This window comes from Gadus macrocephalus, chromosome 20 (genome assembly GCF_031168955.1).
Source record: "Gadus macrocephalus chromosome 20, ASM3116895v1".
Classification (NCBI taxonomy): Eukaryota; Metazoa; Chordata; class Actinopteri; order Gadiformes; family Gadidae; genus Gadus; species Gadus macrocephalus.
In genome coordinates this window covers 17,902,198-17,920,764 of record NC_082401.1, presented here as the reverse complement: position 1 = coordinate 17,920,764, position 18,567 = coordinate 17,902,198, and the positions used below count along the sequence as shown (strand labels likewise).

At 44.7% G+C, this 18,567-nt stretch overlaps 2 protein-coding genes across 2 annotated transcripts in view; one reads left to right on the top strand and one right to left on the bottom strand.

Annotated features, from left to right (window-relative positions):
• Positions 1-1,126, bottom strand: part of LOC132448314 (uncharacterized) — a 35,890-nt gene extending 34,764 nt beyond the window's left edge. The window contains exons 1-2 of the mRNA XM_060039478.1: positions 570-1,126; positions 1-19 (exon numbers count right to left, since the gene is read on the bottom strand). The exon at positions 1-19 is cut by the window's left edge and continues 117 nt beyond it. Of these exons, the coding sequence (XP_059895461.1) occupies positions 1-19; positions 570-697 (147 nt within the window). The 5' untranslated portion in view covers positions 698-1,126. The remainder of the gene's footprint in view (positions 20-569) is intronic.
• A 6,095-nt stretch (positions 1,127-7,221) lies between these two features.
• On the top strand, positions 7,222-18,278 carry wdr75 (WD repeat domain 75). The gene is made up of 21 exons (XM_060039851.1): positions 7,222-7,374; positions 8,050-8,179; positions 8,561-8,626; positions 9,131-9,221; positions 9,875-9,999; positions 10,236-10,306; positions 10,474-10,590; positions 10,826-10,914; positions 11,132-11,290; positions 11,796-11,855; positions 12,643-12,758; positions 13,094-13,263; positions 13,719-13,873; positions 14,049-14,229; positions 14,703-14,794; positions 14,912-15,007; positions 15,306-15,475; positions 16,277-16,336; positions 16,980-17,126; positions 17,422-17,513; positions 17,737-18,278. Exons 1-21 carry the CDS (start codon positions 7,289-7,291, stop codon positions 18,143-18,145), a joined length of 2,682 nt encoding a protein of 893 aa, XP_059895834.1. The 5' UTR covers positions 7,222-7,288; the 3' UTR covers positions 18,146-18,278.
• Positions 18,279-18,567: the final 289 nt, after the last annotated feature.

Below are 18,567 nucleotides of genomic sequence, written 5' to 3'. Positions count from 1 at the left end.
ATTGCGCTCTGCTGTCTCCCTGAAAAAAATCACATTACAATACATGATATACTGTATAATATCATGATATAGTATCTTATACAATATACATGATACATTTTATTATCATACGTGATGTAGTATATTTTATCATGATGTAGTATCTTAAAACATATCACTTACTATATTATAATGCATGATAAAGTATATTATACAAAGTGTTATAATATATTACAAGACATGATATGGTATCTTAAAATATTTCTTATACTACATTATAATACATGATATGGTATTTTATCATATGTATTATACTATTATAATACATCATATGAGGGAGAGAGGAGGAGAAGAGAGAGAAGGAGGAAACAAGAGGAGAGGAAAAGGAAAAAGGTGGAGAGGGGAGGGGAAGACAAATTAGAGGATGGGGACTATTAAAACCAAAAGCGACAAATATAGAATCTACTATAAAAGACAACAGGAGTAGAGACCAAATGAGCACCAAGACCAGGAAGATAAGACAGAAAGCGAGGAAAATAAACCTCTATAAGGAGCAAACGCGGGGAAAGTCAAGACGGGAGAGGACTCACCAATCCTGACCCTCGATCCAGTCTGCTAGACCCTGTCGGACGTCCATGGGGAAGTTGTCATTGTACAGGTAGTCCACGTGCTCCAGGAGACCGACCTCGAGCTGCTGGATCTGTTTCCATTGACTCATCGCGTCACCGCACCGCTTCACACACGCAATTAATCAAATGTAATAGAAAAAATATATATACTTTCTCTTTAGAGCGCACGAAGGAACACCAATCCAGTTGTGACCTAAATAAGATGTGTAAAATGGGCTCTTTTTGTCTCTCCTCCCTGATGCTTGTTCTACCAAACTCATGTGCCCTATGATTGTCCTACTGACTTTCGTTTTTAATCCGCTGAGCGCTAGACTTCCGAGTGACAGGTTTTACTCAAAGGGCTGTCCGAAATCATGTAAACACGCCTTCTCGGAGGGACACGGGTACGCCATGTGCCTTTTAAATTTTCAGTTTCAATATTCTTGTACCCCTTCCAGCAAACATTTAGGCGTCGATCAAGTCTATGGACATTGGTCATGGAGGTCAATACGACGTCTTGAGGGACTGATACGAAAGTTTTTCTGACGTCGGTCTTTCGGCCCACGTCGTTTCAATTACTCATAGACGACATCAATCCACGTCGTTTCAACATTCGTATTGAAACACCCACCAAACCTATAACAATTATATGCCAATGATCCTGACGTTTGTGCTTACAATGATAGTCACATTAATTCATAGTTACTTTATCTACTGTCGGGCACTTTGTTTACGGTTTAGGGTTTAGTCACTTTACACACTTTATTTACTGTCATTGCCCATTCTTTTTGCATTGTGGAATTATTCATCAAGTGCATCAACAATCTCCATTTGTACCGGACCTTGTATCAAGCCGGGATGTAGCAAACAGCTTTAAAAACACTAGGGAAGACGCTAGGCTAGGGAATAGAACAGTGGCGTGAAGCCTAGGGGCGGGGCGGCGCACCGCCGAGTGGTGTGCGTCTAGCCGCCGCCGGTGTGGGCGAGTGGGCGTCCGAAATAATGGGGGCGTTTTGACGCGCCGCTCCGGCGCCGGTGTGTTCCCGACTGCGTTGGGAATCTAAAAGTTCTTCAAAGCAGGTCTTATTTGGCCGATAAAAAAAAATCGGAACTAAACAGAACCTAGTAAGATCAGTTTCAAGTTCGAACGCCTTTATTTCCTTGTAGCTTATCTCCTTTTGCTTTGATTCAAGAGGAGCACATTGTATTGCCACTGTATGGAAGGCTACACTTGCCCTTATCTAGAGCTGGTTTATCAGTGCACAACGTTTAAAACTGAACAAAGTCGATGCCAACAGACGGTTACAATGTCAAACAATAGTAAAGTAGCCTATGTGATATGATGGTTGATAATTTTATATTGAGTAAAACATTCATGTTCCGCCATGTTCATGCGCGTCACTAATAAACCATACGTCACCAACTGGGGAACTCTGTTATCAAAAGCGCGTTCATGATCATGGTGATAACGAGACGGCTCGCTAGTGATGACGCTCACTTTTTTTTCTTTTTTTTGGTGCGACAGCCTCCTCAACGATGGGACGAGGCTGAGCATAAAATGCACATCCTCGTCAACAGCCAGTGCATTCTCCTTTTCCTTTTGTATAGAGGTCATGATGGATTTCTGGAACGCAAACAGCGGCTGCTCCAGCTGTCTCCTCCGTGGTGGTGGAGGTGCAGGACGCAGCGGTGTGACCAGAGCCACAGTCGAGGTAGTGGGAGGAGATGGAGGAGAGGTGTCCGCAGCGGACTGTGAGAGGCTGGGAGAGGGAGGAGATATCTCCTCTTCACTTTCAGCCACCACCTGTGAAAGAAAGCATATTTGTTTGTTTAAAATTTGCAAATTAAAATGGTGAATTCTTATAAATATCTCTGCATCTGGCTTCACCTAACAAAAACCTTAAGGGAAAAGTAGATTTGTATACAGAAACAAGTCTTCTTTTTATATCTTGAACAGGAAGACTTTACTTCTATGTGTTATACATGCATGCCTCATCTTCTAATTTAAAAATACTTAGAGGTCTTGCTCTCGATTGCCTTCCCTGAAAAAAATAATGGTTAAATAAAAGGAATCTTATATGATGTGTGTCTGTTTACAAATTTTAATAGGGTAATTACATCATCAAATCGTCATTCCTTTAGCACAAGCTCAGTCTTATTCACAGCCAAGACACTAGTATGTTAGGGTATGTTTTTAGCGTATGTTTTAGGCTACTAGCTTTTGTTATAGGCCTACCAGTAGCCTACCTCTCGTTGGGGAGACATCATGGGCGCTAGCAGGGCCAAGATCTCCGGTGCTATCTCCTGGCTATCCTGGCTATAATCTCCCTGCTCTGAATCCATATTGCTGGATGTCACCCTCTCCTTAACATGGCGCTCAAGGAAGCCCATGATGGCCATATACTTCCACCTCTTGAAAGAGGTGGAACACCGTACTTCCACTTCTTGCGGGACACTTCAGCTGTTGATACAAGATTATGTCTCTACAATTAGCAATTCACACAACCTACAAGGTTAATATCAAGCCTACCTATCAGTAACGTTAATGCTTACGGAAATTTTAGTTAGCTTACTTGACGACCGTAGTTTGTAAACACAAGAGCAAGTAAACGGGTGGCAGTTTTTAACTAACGGCTAATAGGGTTAGCCGTTAACCCTAACCCTAACCCGATAATATCATTAATAAACATGATAATAATATAAATAATTAATTAATAATTCTCACCTGTAACGCCCAGCACAGAGCTGGCCCAGCACAGCTGAAATTTCCCGCCAGGCCTGGTTGCGCTTTGTCTGGTCATGATACGCCTTTAAAGGGACACTGTAAAAATTACTCCCATCTAGTGGTACAATTGTATATTGCATTCAAACTAATAGTGCTCGCTTGTTCAAAAACTACGGTGGGCAGTATGTGCCAAGAAGCAGACATCCAATACTACCTCATCGAGTCATTCGAGTGATGAGGTTCGTTATTTCAAACAAATTTCAGACTGCATTGAATCATTAGTGTAAGCTAATGATGTATGAGTAATTACTGTGTTTGCATTTCCTGTACCACGTAGTGCTTTTTGTCCCTCTCGGCAGTTCATAGACCGGAAGAACATGGAAGCCTCCATGAAGCTTACCCGTCCTATGTAACTACATATTTATTATTCTTCGCTCAGGAGGATAAGTGTGATTTTTGGCAGAGATAATTTTACACCAATGGGGACTTATTTTTGAATGAATACGTTGATTTGAGGTAATAAATGACTTAAAATATTACACAGTGTCCCTTTAACGTGAGGTCGTACAGGACCGGACACTCACTCACAGCTGTTATTAAACTTTCGTCCGACATGTTTCAGTTCGTTTCAGTACGTGTTCTGTTGATACTTTTAGCCTTGCCTCCTCCTCGATTTTGATTGGTCGTTCGAAAAAAGCGCCGATGACGTGGAGCGCTTTTCTTAAAAAGTTCAACTGTTTTCAACTGGGGCGCCCGCCTCGAAGCGCGAGGCGCGCGGAGCGTTTAACCGCCCCGGGCGGCTTTTTAAAAGGCGCGCTGCATGCGCGTCCTGCCACAGAGAATGCATTGCACAGGCGCTCCGCCTTTTAAAAACGCTTTTGGTGGACACGGCCCCTAACGCGTGTTCCCGACAGCGACCGTTCATGTGCACTGCGTTTAGAATCGATTCTTCAGAGCAGGATTTTATTTATCCGATAAAAAAAAGTCACAACTAAACAGAGCTTAGTAGAATCAATTTCAAGTTCGAACTCCTTTATTTCCTTGCAGCCTATCACCTACTATCCTTTTGCTTTTATTTATGAGAGCACATTGTACTGCCACTGTATGGAAGTACACCCTTATCTAGAGCTGGTTTACGAGTGCACAACGTTTAAAAAAAGTCGATGCCAACAGACAGTTACAACGTCAATCAATAGTAAAGTATGTGATATGATGTGTTATGGCCGAGGCCGACTTCTTTGGCTTGTAGGGTGTTGTTATTCGATGCTTTGACGCGTGTGTCATATTCAATCTTATTGCAAAAAAAACATAGAACTCACGAGGAGGCAGGATAGCTTGTAGGCCTACGGGGTTTATTTATCCAAAAAAAAAAAACATCAGGTAATCCAAGTTTACATGTTCTCCAGTCCAATACCGAATAGATGTTCAAAGTTATGATCCCTTTTGCTTTTACATGTTCATCCAATAAAACATGCCATGGGACACGACGACGACGGTCAAAAACTTATTTCAATCCACACCTACAAACTTCTCCGATCTAATAACCACTTTGTTAACATTATTCATTAACAGTCATGCGCACAACCACAAGTTACGGCATTAATCGTTCTTTAAACAATAATCGATAACGTAAACTGACTAAATGCAAAACTAAAAATATTAAATTTTATTTAAAATGTTTCCTTACATATAAATACAGCAATAAAAATAACACACCTTTACAAATTGAAAATAAACTAAAATCGGCTCTTACATGATGGTTGATTATTTCATATTGAGTAAAACGTTCATGTTCCGCCATGTTAATGCGGGTCACTGGTAAACCCTACGTCGCCAACTGGGCAACTCTTCGTGTGTTCCTGAATCCTCGAACGCCAGACTTCCGAGTCGAATGTCGAAGATCTCCATTCTCCAAGCTTTCTTGCGGCAATTCTCGGAGGCACGCCCCCTTTTCGACTTGATCTCTCGGCATTCTGACACCGGGATTGATGATTTGGTCCATAAATGACTTCATGTTGCTGAACTTCGACAATGAGTCTCTCGTCTTCCATGTTGCCGACCCTCTGAGACCCTTTGATTGATTGACTGCTGACCTGGTGCCACCGGTCATGACGTAATAATGTTGATGTGAAGTTACATGAGCTGAGTATTGTGTTTTATTTTGAAAATTGACCGGATGCTCTATGGCTTTTACTTTTCACTTCCTGCCCGGCTCGACCTGCTCTGTCGACATTGACGCGGTTTAGCAGCGGCTCGCGGCAAAAATAGAATTGGACGGAAAGATAGCGCCGCGGCGCGGCAATACAATGTAGGCTGAAGTTGTTTTGTTTGCTTTCGGGCTGGTTTGCTAAAGAGGCTAATGCCGCGTTTCCACTGCAGGGTGCGGTATGGTTCGGTTCGCCTCAGTCCGGTAGGGAGGGGGCGGTATAACCCAGCTCAGTTCCGAAGTCGCGTTTCCACCGCCGACAGTACCCTTTATGGTAGGCCGGATGTCGATCGCCCCGCGGCAGCTACGTAAACATCGTAAACAACGTCTTCCTCCCCAAGAATGCAGAGGAACGTCTCCACCTCCTGGTTCGCCCAAGCAAGCGTTTAACGCGACATGTTCATTGTAAGGAATAATACCTCGAGGCTACTGTTTGTTTGATTTTATCCCCACGTCGCCCGGAAGTGACGATTCTGTCGACCAATCAACGGAGGGGGTGTGTAGCTCGAATTTTCCGGCACACTTTCAGGCGTCTCAGTACCCCAACGGAGGAGTACTGAAGACGAGGGTAAAACGAGTACGGCTCAGTCCGGGTCACGCCCACTTTTGGCGGTGGAAACGCAATCCGTACCGCACCTTTGCGAACCGAACCGTACCGCACCCTGCAGTGGAAACGCGCCATAATATAAAACAAGCCAATTTCATGACACACATACAAAGACGAACAGGAATGCTATAAATGCTCCGAGACCGGAAATGACAACTCGGAAGGCTGGCGTCCGAGGATTCAGGAACACACCATTACTTGTTGGGATTACGTGTTGGTGCGCAAGAAAAAGAAAATCCTAAATGGAAGTCGATGAAATGCTGGAATAAAACATTTAGCACCTATATTGGCCATATAAAACCATACCACAAACAATACGTTTGGAATAATAACACTTTTCAATAACACAATTTATGTGTAAAACATCACCGTTCACACTCATGTTACAAAGTTATATCGTTGTTCGTCTAAACAGTGATTATTCAGTTACAACACTGTCAAACAAGCTTGCCTCGAAATTACCATTTCCTTAAGCATGTTTTCAGGTCGGCAAATGGTCGAAATAAAGCCACGTTGTGACTCGGCTTATATTGATTTTTGTGAAATAGTTGTAGGCCTACTAAAGATATATGATAACGGCTAATTGTATCTATCTATGTATTAATTTATATGTGGGCTAATATAATTTAAAAGTCTGGTTTCAACTTTTTTATAATGTTTATTAACCCCCATAGGGAGATTCATTATCTGCCCACAAGGTGACGCCCCCGAGCCAACTCCAGGGTTCTTTCAGAGGATCTGTGACACGGAGTGAAGAGGACGGAGGACCTCGTACCGATTTGGTGGAGATTGATATGATAATGATGAAGACTCAACTTTGTGTTGTAGCTGGAGCGTAGGATTTGTTTTGGTTTCTGAAGACCACAGGGCTGATAAATAGAAGAAGAACCGAGAAGGAGGTTATTTTTATTTGGTAATTGTGATTATATTATAACAAGTTATACGTTTATTTTCTTTGAATTTGTATTCATGATTTTGAAACCTCTGAATGTTTAGTTTCTTCTTTTTTTATTGTAATTTCTTTATTCCGTCCCCTCCGAATGAGGTTCCATGGCGAGGGTCCTGTGGTCCACTCCGCCGGTGCCGTAGGGGGCGCTGTGAGTCTATCGTTCTCCCAGCCGACCAACACACAGCAGACGGGACTGATGGGTCAGAGGTGAAACATGGTGGCGCACGCTGATACACGCGTGGTCCACAGAGGTGGAAGCAAAATAAACTTTAGAGCGCCTGTGATCACTCAAGACTCAAGGTACGTGTTTTTCCTATATCGAGTTAACAGTACGATCACGGTGATTATAGTTTGTGTGATGTACGCGGTTGTTTGAGGCTTGCACAATAGTGTTTACCAAAGGGGCCCCATTTGGTAGGAGAGGAAAGTAGCCCTTCCCCCGGCATTAGGACGTTTGTAACGTTATTTATGTCAACCTAATCGTTGAATTTGGCTTAATATTATTATTCATATTTAGTCATTTGCCAGGCTACTTTATTGATCGCAAATAACTGAATTGATGGTGAGGCTGCGGACATGACGATCGAACCCAGTAACGTTTTGCCCGGGATTCGATCACGCTAACACCAGACCACGTAGGCTACTCTCTAGTAATTAAGCAAAGCAAGAGCTGTTGATGAATACAGGTATAACTGTACATGTCATCTAGGAGTAGGATAGAGATAAACCTCATGCGCAAGTTGCCAAAAGGTAGACGGTGTACATTGGGTTCCGAACCAAGAACATTTTACTCGGGAGTCGATCCCTGCCTATTTACTATAAATGTGTAGCCGTAACAAGCAACTTGCAGTGTCTTAGCTCAGTCACTTCAATAAAGAAATTAAGCAGTCGTTAAGGAGGAATATGAGGGTGTATTGCTCAGGAAGCCACACACACACACACACACACACACTGAATTTAGATGTTTCCCCCCAGGTTCCTGATCTGCGTGTCGGGTGAGTGCATAAAGGTGTTCAGCACATCCACGGAGGAATGCATCCATCACCTTCAGGGACACAAAGAGCTGGTCACAGGGCTCGTCCTCAACCCCTCAAACCACCTCCAGGTAAGGTTGAGCAACGCTTTTCAGGTATTCTGATCCACAGACAAACACCATAGGAAACAGATGGAAAATACAAGAGAAAATACTGTTCTGCCTGGGACTTGGAATTAAGACTGAATAGATGTGTGTTTTCAACTTGATTATATCTGTTCACTTGAAGATGTGTCAGTGCAGTGTGTGCTGCATCGATTGTTAAAATCTTGAAAGGGAAACTGAGTTTACCTTTCATATGCCCCCTCTTACACATCGAGACTTTAATCACGAACAGGACCGTCACTACTAACTTTGGACTTTGTTTATTTGAATCCAACGGTTTCAACTGAACTCATATGCGCTTTAGAGAATATAAAGCAACTCGTCATCCCTACGACATGTTTTTCGCAGGTGTTCTCGTGTTCAGAGGATGGAACCATCAGGCTGTGGGACTTCACAGATGGCATCCTTATTAGGGTAACCTTACTGCACCTCAAAACTCCCTCTACTTTGCACTCAGTCCCTGGTCATTGCAGTAACTTATAAAGCATTACTGTACTTTCTACTTTTTGTAATTACGACGATTTGTGATTTTGTCTTGGAATTCCCTTTGGTTATTCAAGAAGTTATTCCCCCATTTAAAAAATGTACTCTGATCATCTATGCCTGACTATTTTACTAGGGAGTATACAAACACTGGTATCGAATAAAAGCAGTGTTTTTTTTATGTATCTTTATTTATTTGTAAATGCTCACTTGTAATCACGGTATTGCTCATCGCATTAGTAATCATAGACTACTGGATGTAATTTTCTTTAGCAATAACGAACATGGTGTATCCTTCATGTAACCTAGTCTTGCCCTGTTTTCGTTGGTTGCAACTTTGGTAATCCCGTAGAATAACGAACATGGCGTGAGGCCATTTCAGTTGAAATGGAACCCGTGGATGATAAAGTCTTGTTTCTTGTAATTATTTCCCAGACCTACAATGTCAGGAGACGCATCTTGTCAATGCATGTTTCTGCAAAAGGAGACGTTTTCCTTGTGATGCCAGTAAAGAGGAACAAGAAGGGTAAGTTTCACCTGAATGTCTGCAGGATTCTTTGGTTACATTGCATTTTATGATCTACAGTAGAAATCCATCCGACTGCAGTTTCACAATTCTGATGGCAGCAGGGTCAAATTTGGTTAAACTTTCTTACACTTCATATTTAACCAATCATGTTGCTGGAGTTGGTTAATTGTAAGGGTTTATTGAAAAACACTAACTAGGCCAATAGTAGTAAACTATAACAATGTGTCTAAAGGTTTAAAGTCAATGTGTGTGGACTGGACACTGTAGAAAGAAACTACTTTAAACTTCATCCAGTCACACAAATTTTCTCTTTAGTAGAACTCTCGCAATGATGCAACTTAGTCCTTTTAGCAAACACTGAACGACTTGCCTAGTATTTGAGTTGCGTGTTATCAATGAGCAGTTAGCGGTTTGGGTATCTTGCTCATGGATGCATACAGGTTAGGCTGCAGACATGGCAGGTTTGAACCCAGAGCCATTCATCAGAGTCAGGAACCCTAACCACTAAGAGACGAGATGTATTTTAGTGTTCCAATAATGGGATTCATCACCCCATTCTTTGAAAAGACCATTTGCTACAGTATGAGTTGATGGACTACAGACGAGAGTGGTGTTAACCACATGCTAACATGCTGCGTCTCCCCCTGCAGAGAAGTTTGGGCTGGTTTCTCTGAACCTGCCCCCCAGTGTGGAGCAGCATGTGATGGTCAAGGGGCACACCATTGTGTTGCAAAGCGTCAGCACCGATCCCAAGTGCATCGCCTTCGGCCAAGGGGTACGCACGCATGCACGCACTCAATCACTCCCTCCCTCACTCACTCACTCACACACTGTGTTTGGGTGGTGCACTATGTTGATATGCAAGTTCAGTATTTTCCCGTAACATTGCTCTAAGGAAAATGTAACAATTGTGAGGGGTGCAGTAGGGGGCACCAATGTTATATGCACCTATGTTATGGTATTATCTACCTCTGTGTTGATTACTTAACGTCGTGTGCACTGTGCTCGCAGGGGGAATACGTGGCATCTGTTAAAGATAATGTGCTGCATGTCTACTTCTTGAACAAGAAGACTTTCTACCGGTGAGTAAGCTACGCACATTTAACAGTTGACATGCTGATTTAAGAATGCATAAACATTGAGTTAAAAAATATCCTGTATGTGTATACCTAAATTAATAGTGACACACACTCGCGCCGTTCAACGTGATGGTTCTCATCGTGTCCTTCCACGATTCGAATCCCAACAGGTTTGCGCTGGGCAACTCTGTTGAAAAGGCAGCCAGAAACGCCTTCACCTGCGTGGCCTGCCACCCCAAAGATGACTGCATCGCTACCGGACACGGCGACGGAAAGATCCGCCTCTGGTGAGGACCATGACAGAAACCCTGACACACACGTGCGCACACATGCATAAGCATATATTATCTGCCGGAGATTTACTGGATATGTTATGCATTTTTATAATGAGTAAACTCTGATGTTGTTGTGGTGTGTTTAAATGAGTTGCGTCATTCGGGTAACTTAGCTTTCCAACAAGGTTCATAATAAATTAGATTGCATCCCGGCTTTGTAAATTGAGCTGTGCGTTTGTCTGTGCAGGAGAAACTTCAACCAGGAGAAGGAGTACACCTTCTCTACGGTTCACTGGCACCACAGTGGGGTCAACGCTCTCTGCTTCACCCCAGAAGGTAGGAACGCACATGCACACACTACCCTTACTAAAATCTAAAGGTTTTGCTATGTAGTTATTTCATCACCTGCAAAACACAAGGACCAAATATGTCAGATTATTTCCTGTCTGGGGTTGTATTGCTTCCCTCTGTCTAAAACGTTTTCACTTGGTTGTTGCTGTCTGTTTTAAACCGGTAGTGATGGTGGGATTGTCTTTGTGTGCATTGGCATCAGGTACTAACCTGCTGAGTGGGGGTCTGGAGTCGGTGCTGGTCCAGTGGCGCTACGGCCAGGAGGGTCAGAAGGACTTCCTGCCCCGCCTCGGGTCCTCCATCAAAGAGATCGTCGTGTCCCCTGACGGGTCGCTCTTTTGCACCTCCCACACCGACAACAGTGAGTCACCGGAGCTCGACATCAAACGCACCTCGTCAGATGCTAGTACAACTCATGAGCTCTGTTTTCTGAACGATTATCCTTTGGTGTAAAGGATTTTCTGTACCGCAAGCAACAACTGTTAAAGTTGAGGTTATATATAGTGATATAAACATAGCTATAAATACAAATATGAATGGTGATATTTATAGTTAAAAAAGATGTACATTAAGTTGTTTACATTTCAATAATGGATTGAATCTGTGATTCTAGGGAATGGACGAAAGAACCAGAAATGAAAATGATTTAAAAATAAATTGGACAATCACTTGGATAATTTGAGCGATAGATTTAAACAAAAATCAGTGTTTAATATAACAGGTCATAGTGAAAGACCAGGGTCGTCTAAGTACTACTTGTAGTGACACTGAAAGTAGCAAAGATATAACATGTTATCTGATATGCTGTCAAAGTATTTGCAAGATTTTCCTGACTGACCTCCTTTACTCCCTCTCTCCCCCCACAGAGATCACGCTCATCCAGAACTGCACCAAGGTGTCTGCTGTCATCCAGGGCTTGGTCCACGGTGAGTGCGTCCAGGGCTGTCTGTAGGAGGCATGCAGGCAAACAGTTTATTCTCGGGACCCAAAAGACTGTTGCCGTGTGTCTTTTGGGACCTACGCTCACTAAACCGACCTTAAATACATTTCTAAATTATGATGGCAGGCGAGGTCAAATCTTGGTGAACAGAGCCGTTCAATTTATTTTGCTTCATATTTAGTTCAACCGATCGTGTTTGGGTCAAACGATCGTAACCCGGTTGACAAAAGTTTAAATTGATGGTTGTGAGCAAAAAGATTGACTTATCCCAATATAATTTTGTATTTTGACCAATGGGGGCAGGCAAGTCCATTCCACTTCTAAGGGTGTACGTAGGCATGCATGAGCCGAAGGGTCGGCTTAGCTAGAGCAGTTGTCTTCAGGAAGTAGAGCAGTTGTCTTGTAACCGAAAGGTTGCTAGTTCGATCCCCAGCTCCTCCTAGCTAGAGTGTTGATGTGTCCCTGAGCAAGACACTTAACCCTAACTGCTCCTGAAGAGCTGGCTGTCGCCTTGCATGGTTGACTCTACCGTCGGTGTGTCAATGTGTGTGTTAACCGATGTAAGTCGCTTTGGATAAGAGCGTCTGCTAAATGCCCTAATTGTAATTTTAATGAGCAAGATGTCCATAACATCCCACCTACCTACTCGTTATTTACATTTATGCAAAATATTTCCAAGTCAATTTGGATAAATCTGCTCAATGTCTAAATCCTTGTGGACATGTTGGTTAACCTCACCCCCCCCCCTCCCATCGTTGTTGGATCCCCCCCAGGTGACGGTGTGAAGACGGCGCTGATGGTGGACCCCCGCACCAAGGCCCTGGTACTGAACGGGAAGCCGGGCCACCTGCAGTTCTACTCCCTGCAGCGCGACCAGCAGCTGTACAACGTAAGCACCCCCAGCGGCCGCTTCGCTATGGACACCTCCGCGTACAGAGTGGCCGCTGCATGTTAAACCCCAGCGTGGCCCCTAGAGGGCAGCACTCTCACACATTGGAGAAGGGTCCAGCTATTGTCTAGTAGTTGAAAACCTCTACGCACGCAAAAAATAAAATAAAAAATAATTATTTATTTGATCTGTGAACATCGTGGACGAACCCTTGTCTATAGAACGGCAACCAACCAAATATTTACGTTGTTGATTCACTTAACCACGATCGTTTCCATGAAATGGAAGGCAATCAACAATGGGCAGGGTTTGACTGTGTGTGTGTGTGTGTGTAGCTGGACATCGTGCAGCAGGAGTACATCAACCAGTCGAACCTGGACCAGTTTGAGGTGGTGAAGGCGGCCCTGGACTCCCGGGGCAGCTGGCTGGCCACGGTGGAGCAGAGGAGCGCCAAGGAGGTGGAGATCAGCCTCAAGCTGTGGGCCTTTGACGAGCACACACAGAGGTAGCATCACGCCGGGACAGCGCACGCCACCGTGTCTCTTGCTTCTAGTGCTAATATATGATGCGGTTCACCACAGTTAGGGTACAGTAGAAAACGACAGCGTGCACTAACTACCGAATCTACACAACAGAACACTATTCTACCATGCACTCTAAATCCTGTGCATATTATTGAGAAAACAGCGCTATAGTATGAATGTTGTTTTTTAAACATTCTGTACATGCACACAAATACTGTGTGTTGCTGATCCAATACCCTATCTCATCTTCTGCAATGCAGAAGATGAGACCTCCAAACCCTCGTCCAACCAGCCCCGGTTCTCGCCAGTCAACTGCTCTAGTTCAAACCTTTATCTGCTCTCTGCAGGTTTCATGCTCTGGTCCTTAGCTGTTCTATCAAGTTCTGCTCCTGTTCTTACCGGCCCTTCTCTCCCCCCCCCCCCCCCCCATGTCCAGTTTTGTGCTGAACACCACCATCTCGGCCCCCCACGACGGCCCGATCAGCGAGATCTGCTTCAGCCCCTCCAGCCAGAACGGCACCACGCTGGTCTCGGTCAGCCTGGACGGACACTTCAAGGCCTGGCAGCTGACCCAGCCGGACCCCTCCGACGGTAAGCAGTCTGGTCCCGGCCGCGGCCGTCGCCGGTTCTTTACATTTGGGTCGGGGTCCTAGACAGACGTGGGTATTGAGTCAGGAAGTCAGAATATGAAAAGTACAAACCCATCTTTGTGTGTTTTTTGAGGCAACCATGGAAAGTCATAACATTTTTGCTATCTCTGTCGCAGATGAGGAGGCGTCTTGGTCCTGTGACTTTGTGGGAGACTATCACAGCCTGGAGCCCAAGTGCTGCTGCTTCTCGGCCGACGGCTCCCTATTGGCCGTCAGCTTCAAGGAGGTGGTGACGGTGTGGAGCCCCGCCTCCTGGGACCTGCTGACCACGCTTTCGCAACCACCAGGAGCCATCCAGTAAGAACACGCGCTCACTCATTCACTAACTCACTCACACACTCACAAAACTTGGTCCGTTCGGCCTAATGCTGGCTACAAGGGGTTAATTGCAGGGGCTGTGGTCTCATAACACGCGAGTGATGGCAAGAGTCGCAATGAGACGAGACTCGGTAGGTCACATGGTATTGTTGACCAATAATAATAATAATAATAATACATTTAATTTAGAGGCGCCTTTCAAGACAATGGCAGGCAGCTGTGTTTTGGGGGAAAAGTTTGGTTATTTCAGCCTAAACCTCCTCACAGACAGCGTCTATGGAAGCCCTTCTATTCAGTTGCTGTGCTGCCATTTTGTCTTTGAAAAACACGACACTGGGTTGAAGTACATCAGGCCTTCAGGATGGACACCCGGGTCGTTGTGTTGGAGTCGAGGACGACCGGAGTAACGCCAGACGACTCACACCAGGGTTCTTCTCTCCCTCCACCTCTAGGGACTTGTGTTTCGGGCGTCTCAGCTGCTCCAAGTACCTACTGGGCGCCACCGACAAGAACCTGTGCTGCTGGAACCTGCTCACCTGCTCCTGTAAGAACCACAAGCTTGTGTGAAGATCCATCGAAAATATCCATGTTTCCATTGCTGCTCCTCAAGTCTTTTTTTTTTTTAACGTTCTTCCTTCTCCCTGATCTCCGTCTCCTGCAGTGGAGTGGAGCACCGCCCTGGACGTCAGCCTGCTCCTGGCGGACCCCCTGTCGGAAAACGTTGCCGCCTTCTGCGGCGCGGAAAAGACCACTGACCGTGAGAGACGCACACGCGACCCCCACACTGCTCGTCACTCTACTCCATCTTTGAGCAAGATTAGACGCAATTGACTTTCTTTAATCCCAGAGGGGATATGTGAGTGGCATGGGACAAAGTAAAGTGTCCTTTCTGCTTTGATACAAAGTTATCAATGTACATCAATGAATATGAAAAGAAGCAATATAAATGCAAAATATAAACGTGAAATTCCAACAATTTGAAGTGAAATTATAGACAATCGGTTACATTATTGAAAATACAGTTGATAATAACCAAACCTTGTGTTTGTGCGCAGTGTTTGTGTTCCGACCCAGCGAGCCGCGCCCCCACTTCTCCCAGCAGGCCCTGTGCACGGGCCGGGTGACGCGGGCCGTGTTCGCCCCCCGCGACGAGCCTCTGGACGGCTGTGAGGAGAGCAGCCAGTGGCTGAACCGCTCCCAGCTCTACTTCCTCACCCACAACCTGGTAGGCCCGCCGACGCGCCCGCACCGGGTCAACCCCTCACCATGGCTGGGTTACAAGAACTGAATACACCCCCCACCCCCCCCAACCCGACCGTCCTCCCTAGACCGCAAAAGGCAGCAGAAGATGTCTTTTTTTGAGTTTGGGGCTGGGATCGGGAGCATGCGCGTCTGTAGGACACCAAACTAAAGGCTGCGTGTTACTAGAGGAAGTATGTTAGGATTCCCTCATCACGAGAAGTAGCGTGCGTAATCAGACGGTATTAGTCGAGCAAGATTTATTTCAACGCTCGATCGCATACGGAGATTAATACCGGAGTTGGCCACTAGGCGACGCTGGCCATGGCCAGGAGGAGCGAGGGAAGGGTGCTTGATTTTCTGTCTAGAAGGATTGGCCATTATTTCAGATTTATGACATGAAGGAGCCATCCTGCTCAGGGAGCTGCGGCTGTGGACACTGGGGTCTGAACCCGGTAACTTTTGGGCGAGGAGAAAAGCAGCCTAGCCACTGGGCTATCCTTCGCAAGATACTTTAGTTTTAAAATTTGTATCGGTTTTGATAACTTTGTATCTATCAACACATATAAGAAGTGGAACGGTAGTTGAACCAAGCCTAATTGTAACCTATTGATCAGTGTGACGGAAAAATATGAAATGTAAATGATTTTTGTCGTTTTAGAATTGAGTCTGATTGCCTTTTGCTCAGACAGATGCCAGTTACCAGAGCACATTTTTAAGCCAACTACTTATAACCCACTTACTTATGTTTAGCTCAATGTGTAACTGTTGTGTTCTCCGTCTCCAGGAGCTGTTGACATTCCTGACCAAGCCCGAAGAGGAGCGACTGATGGCTTTGAGCAAACAGGTAGCTGTCCTCAAATTATCCTTAAACAAAAACAAGAGTTTTTGCATACATCATGTTTGTTGTTTATCAGTTTATTCTCCCGGTTTGCTCTCACACTGTCCGCTATCATGACCTTAGTTCTATCAATATTGACTTAATGTTTAACAAAAGGTAGACAGTAGAATGGGCGGTGGAATATGGATGGGTGAACTCTTTATCAGCCATACACACGCTTTTTAAACATTGTGAGTCTTGCAGGGGTGAACTGGGACCCCACTTTGGTGGGCCAGTGGAAAAGAAGAAATTCTGAAATCCATGAAGTCCCTTCTGGCCCTGTTCTCTCTCTACCGGCCCTATCTGTTTATCTCCCTGTCATCCGGGCTGCGCATGAGTGCTGCGTGCTTGTGCTGGACTGGGCTCACCGGCCAATCACAACTAAGTTAGCTAATGCGTGTTGCATAATTTAACGTTAATGCTGTGTTCCACCACCACGTTGTTTACCCTAAAACATGACCAAAATCGGATAAGCATTTGTATATTTGGGCTTTCAATAAATGCGTTTAAAGTTTACATTAACCCTCCCCCCATTCCTATTTGGCCCAACATTATAGGAGTGAATATGTCCGTTAATCATGTTTATTTTCTTTTTTTTTACCCCTTTAAGCCAACGATTGATGACAGCGTTGCCATGACGCCGTTCTACCTTTTGCTGGGGAAGCACCGCAAGCGGCAAGAGGAAGAGAGGGACATACTGAGCAGCCAATCAGGAGTCAGAGCCCTGCTTCCACAGGGCTCTGTGGCCATCAAGGAGGTGGGTGACCATGGCGACGATGTGTACACAATTCTTCTTTCTGTTTAGTTTTATATAATATTGTTGATGCCAACTCAACTATCTGTGTGGAAGTAATATTTTTTTTCATTTGCATTATAACCCCAAAAAAATTATACTTTCATTAAATGTCACTTCATTGTCTGTGTAAAAAAGTTGTGAAATCTAAAAGCAAAATAGTGAATGATTTTTCATTTATTTTTTTCAAGAACAAAGTCATCAATATTTCTCTATAACGACCATGAATAATAACCGTTTTTATTGCTCCTGCCTCCAGCTCCTCCGCACCCCGTCCCACGTCCTCCCATCCACCTCCATCCTCTGCTCCATGTTTGTCAGCTCCCTGCTGGTCTCGGTCTCCGACAGCAGGTAATAAAGCTCACCATCCACCGTCATGTTTGATTATGCACTGTTCCTGCAACTTTTGTTACCATTAATAAAGTTTTAATCGGCAGAGTAAAAAGTCGTCAGTGTGCCGTGTAATGGCGATGATAGCCGCCTTTGGGGGCGATTCTTGGAACTTTGGCGTTCCCCATCTTGCACCGGGAAATCATGTAATGTCCTCATGCGTCTCTTCCATGTGTCTCCTCAGAGACGAGGAACAGCCCACCGAGGTGGAAATGGAGAGCGAGAAGGAGGATGAAGACTCCGAGGAGGAGGGTGCGTCCGTACCCCCCAGGCCGGAGCATGAGAGCTCAGACACGGGGGCCAAGCTGGGCCCCGTTCTCACCAAGGCAGAGCACAGGGAACTGAGGGGGGTGAAGAAGCTGGACTACAGCTGGATCCGTGGGCTGGTGACCAGCAATCCAGTGGTCGACACCACCAATCAAATGGTCAAAACCCCGAAACAGAGGGTCAAAACCCCTAAACCAATGGCCAAAACCCCCAAACCAATGGCCAAAACCCCCAAACCAATGGTCAAAACCCCCAAACCAATGGTCAAAACCACCAAACCAATGGTCAAAACCACCAAACCAATGGTCAAAACCACCAACCCATGACCGTGCAGAAACAGTCCAGACACACGCACAGAGGAAAACACGCGCATACATATTTATATATATACACAAACTGATGAACACTCACTCAAACATTTACCAGACATTAAATTGTAATAAATGAACCTTTTTTTCACCAAGTGTCACTATGGTGTTTGTTTTTTGGGCTGGTAAATAATCTTTACATATTCAGCTAAAACATATTTTACAAATGTTGGTTATTTTGTGTGCATGAAGATATAGGTCCACCGAGGTCAATATGCTCAAGCCAGACTTGTTCAAAGCTGGTTACAAAACTTAAAATGTTGCACTATTGTAATGTAGCTATCAGGCATTGCTTATTCTATCCATCAGCATGAATTGGAATGGTAGTGAAAATAAAATTGGACTCCACTGCATAGAATGTATACCTCTAGCAATTAATT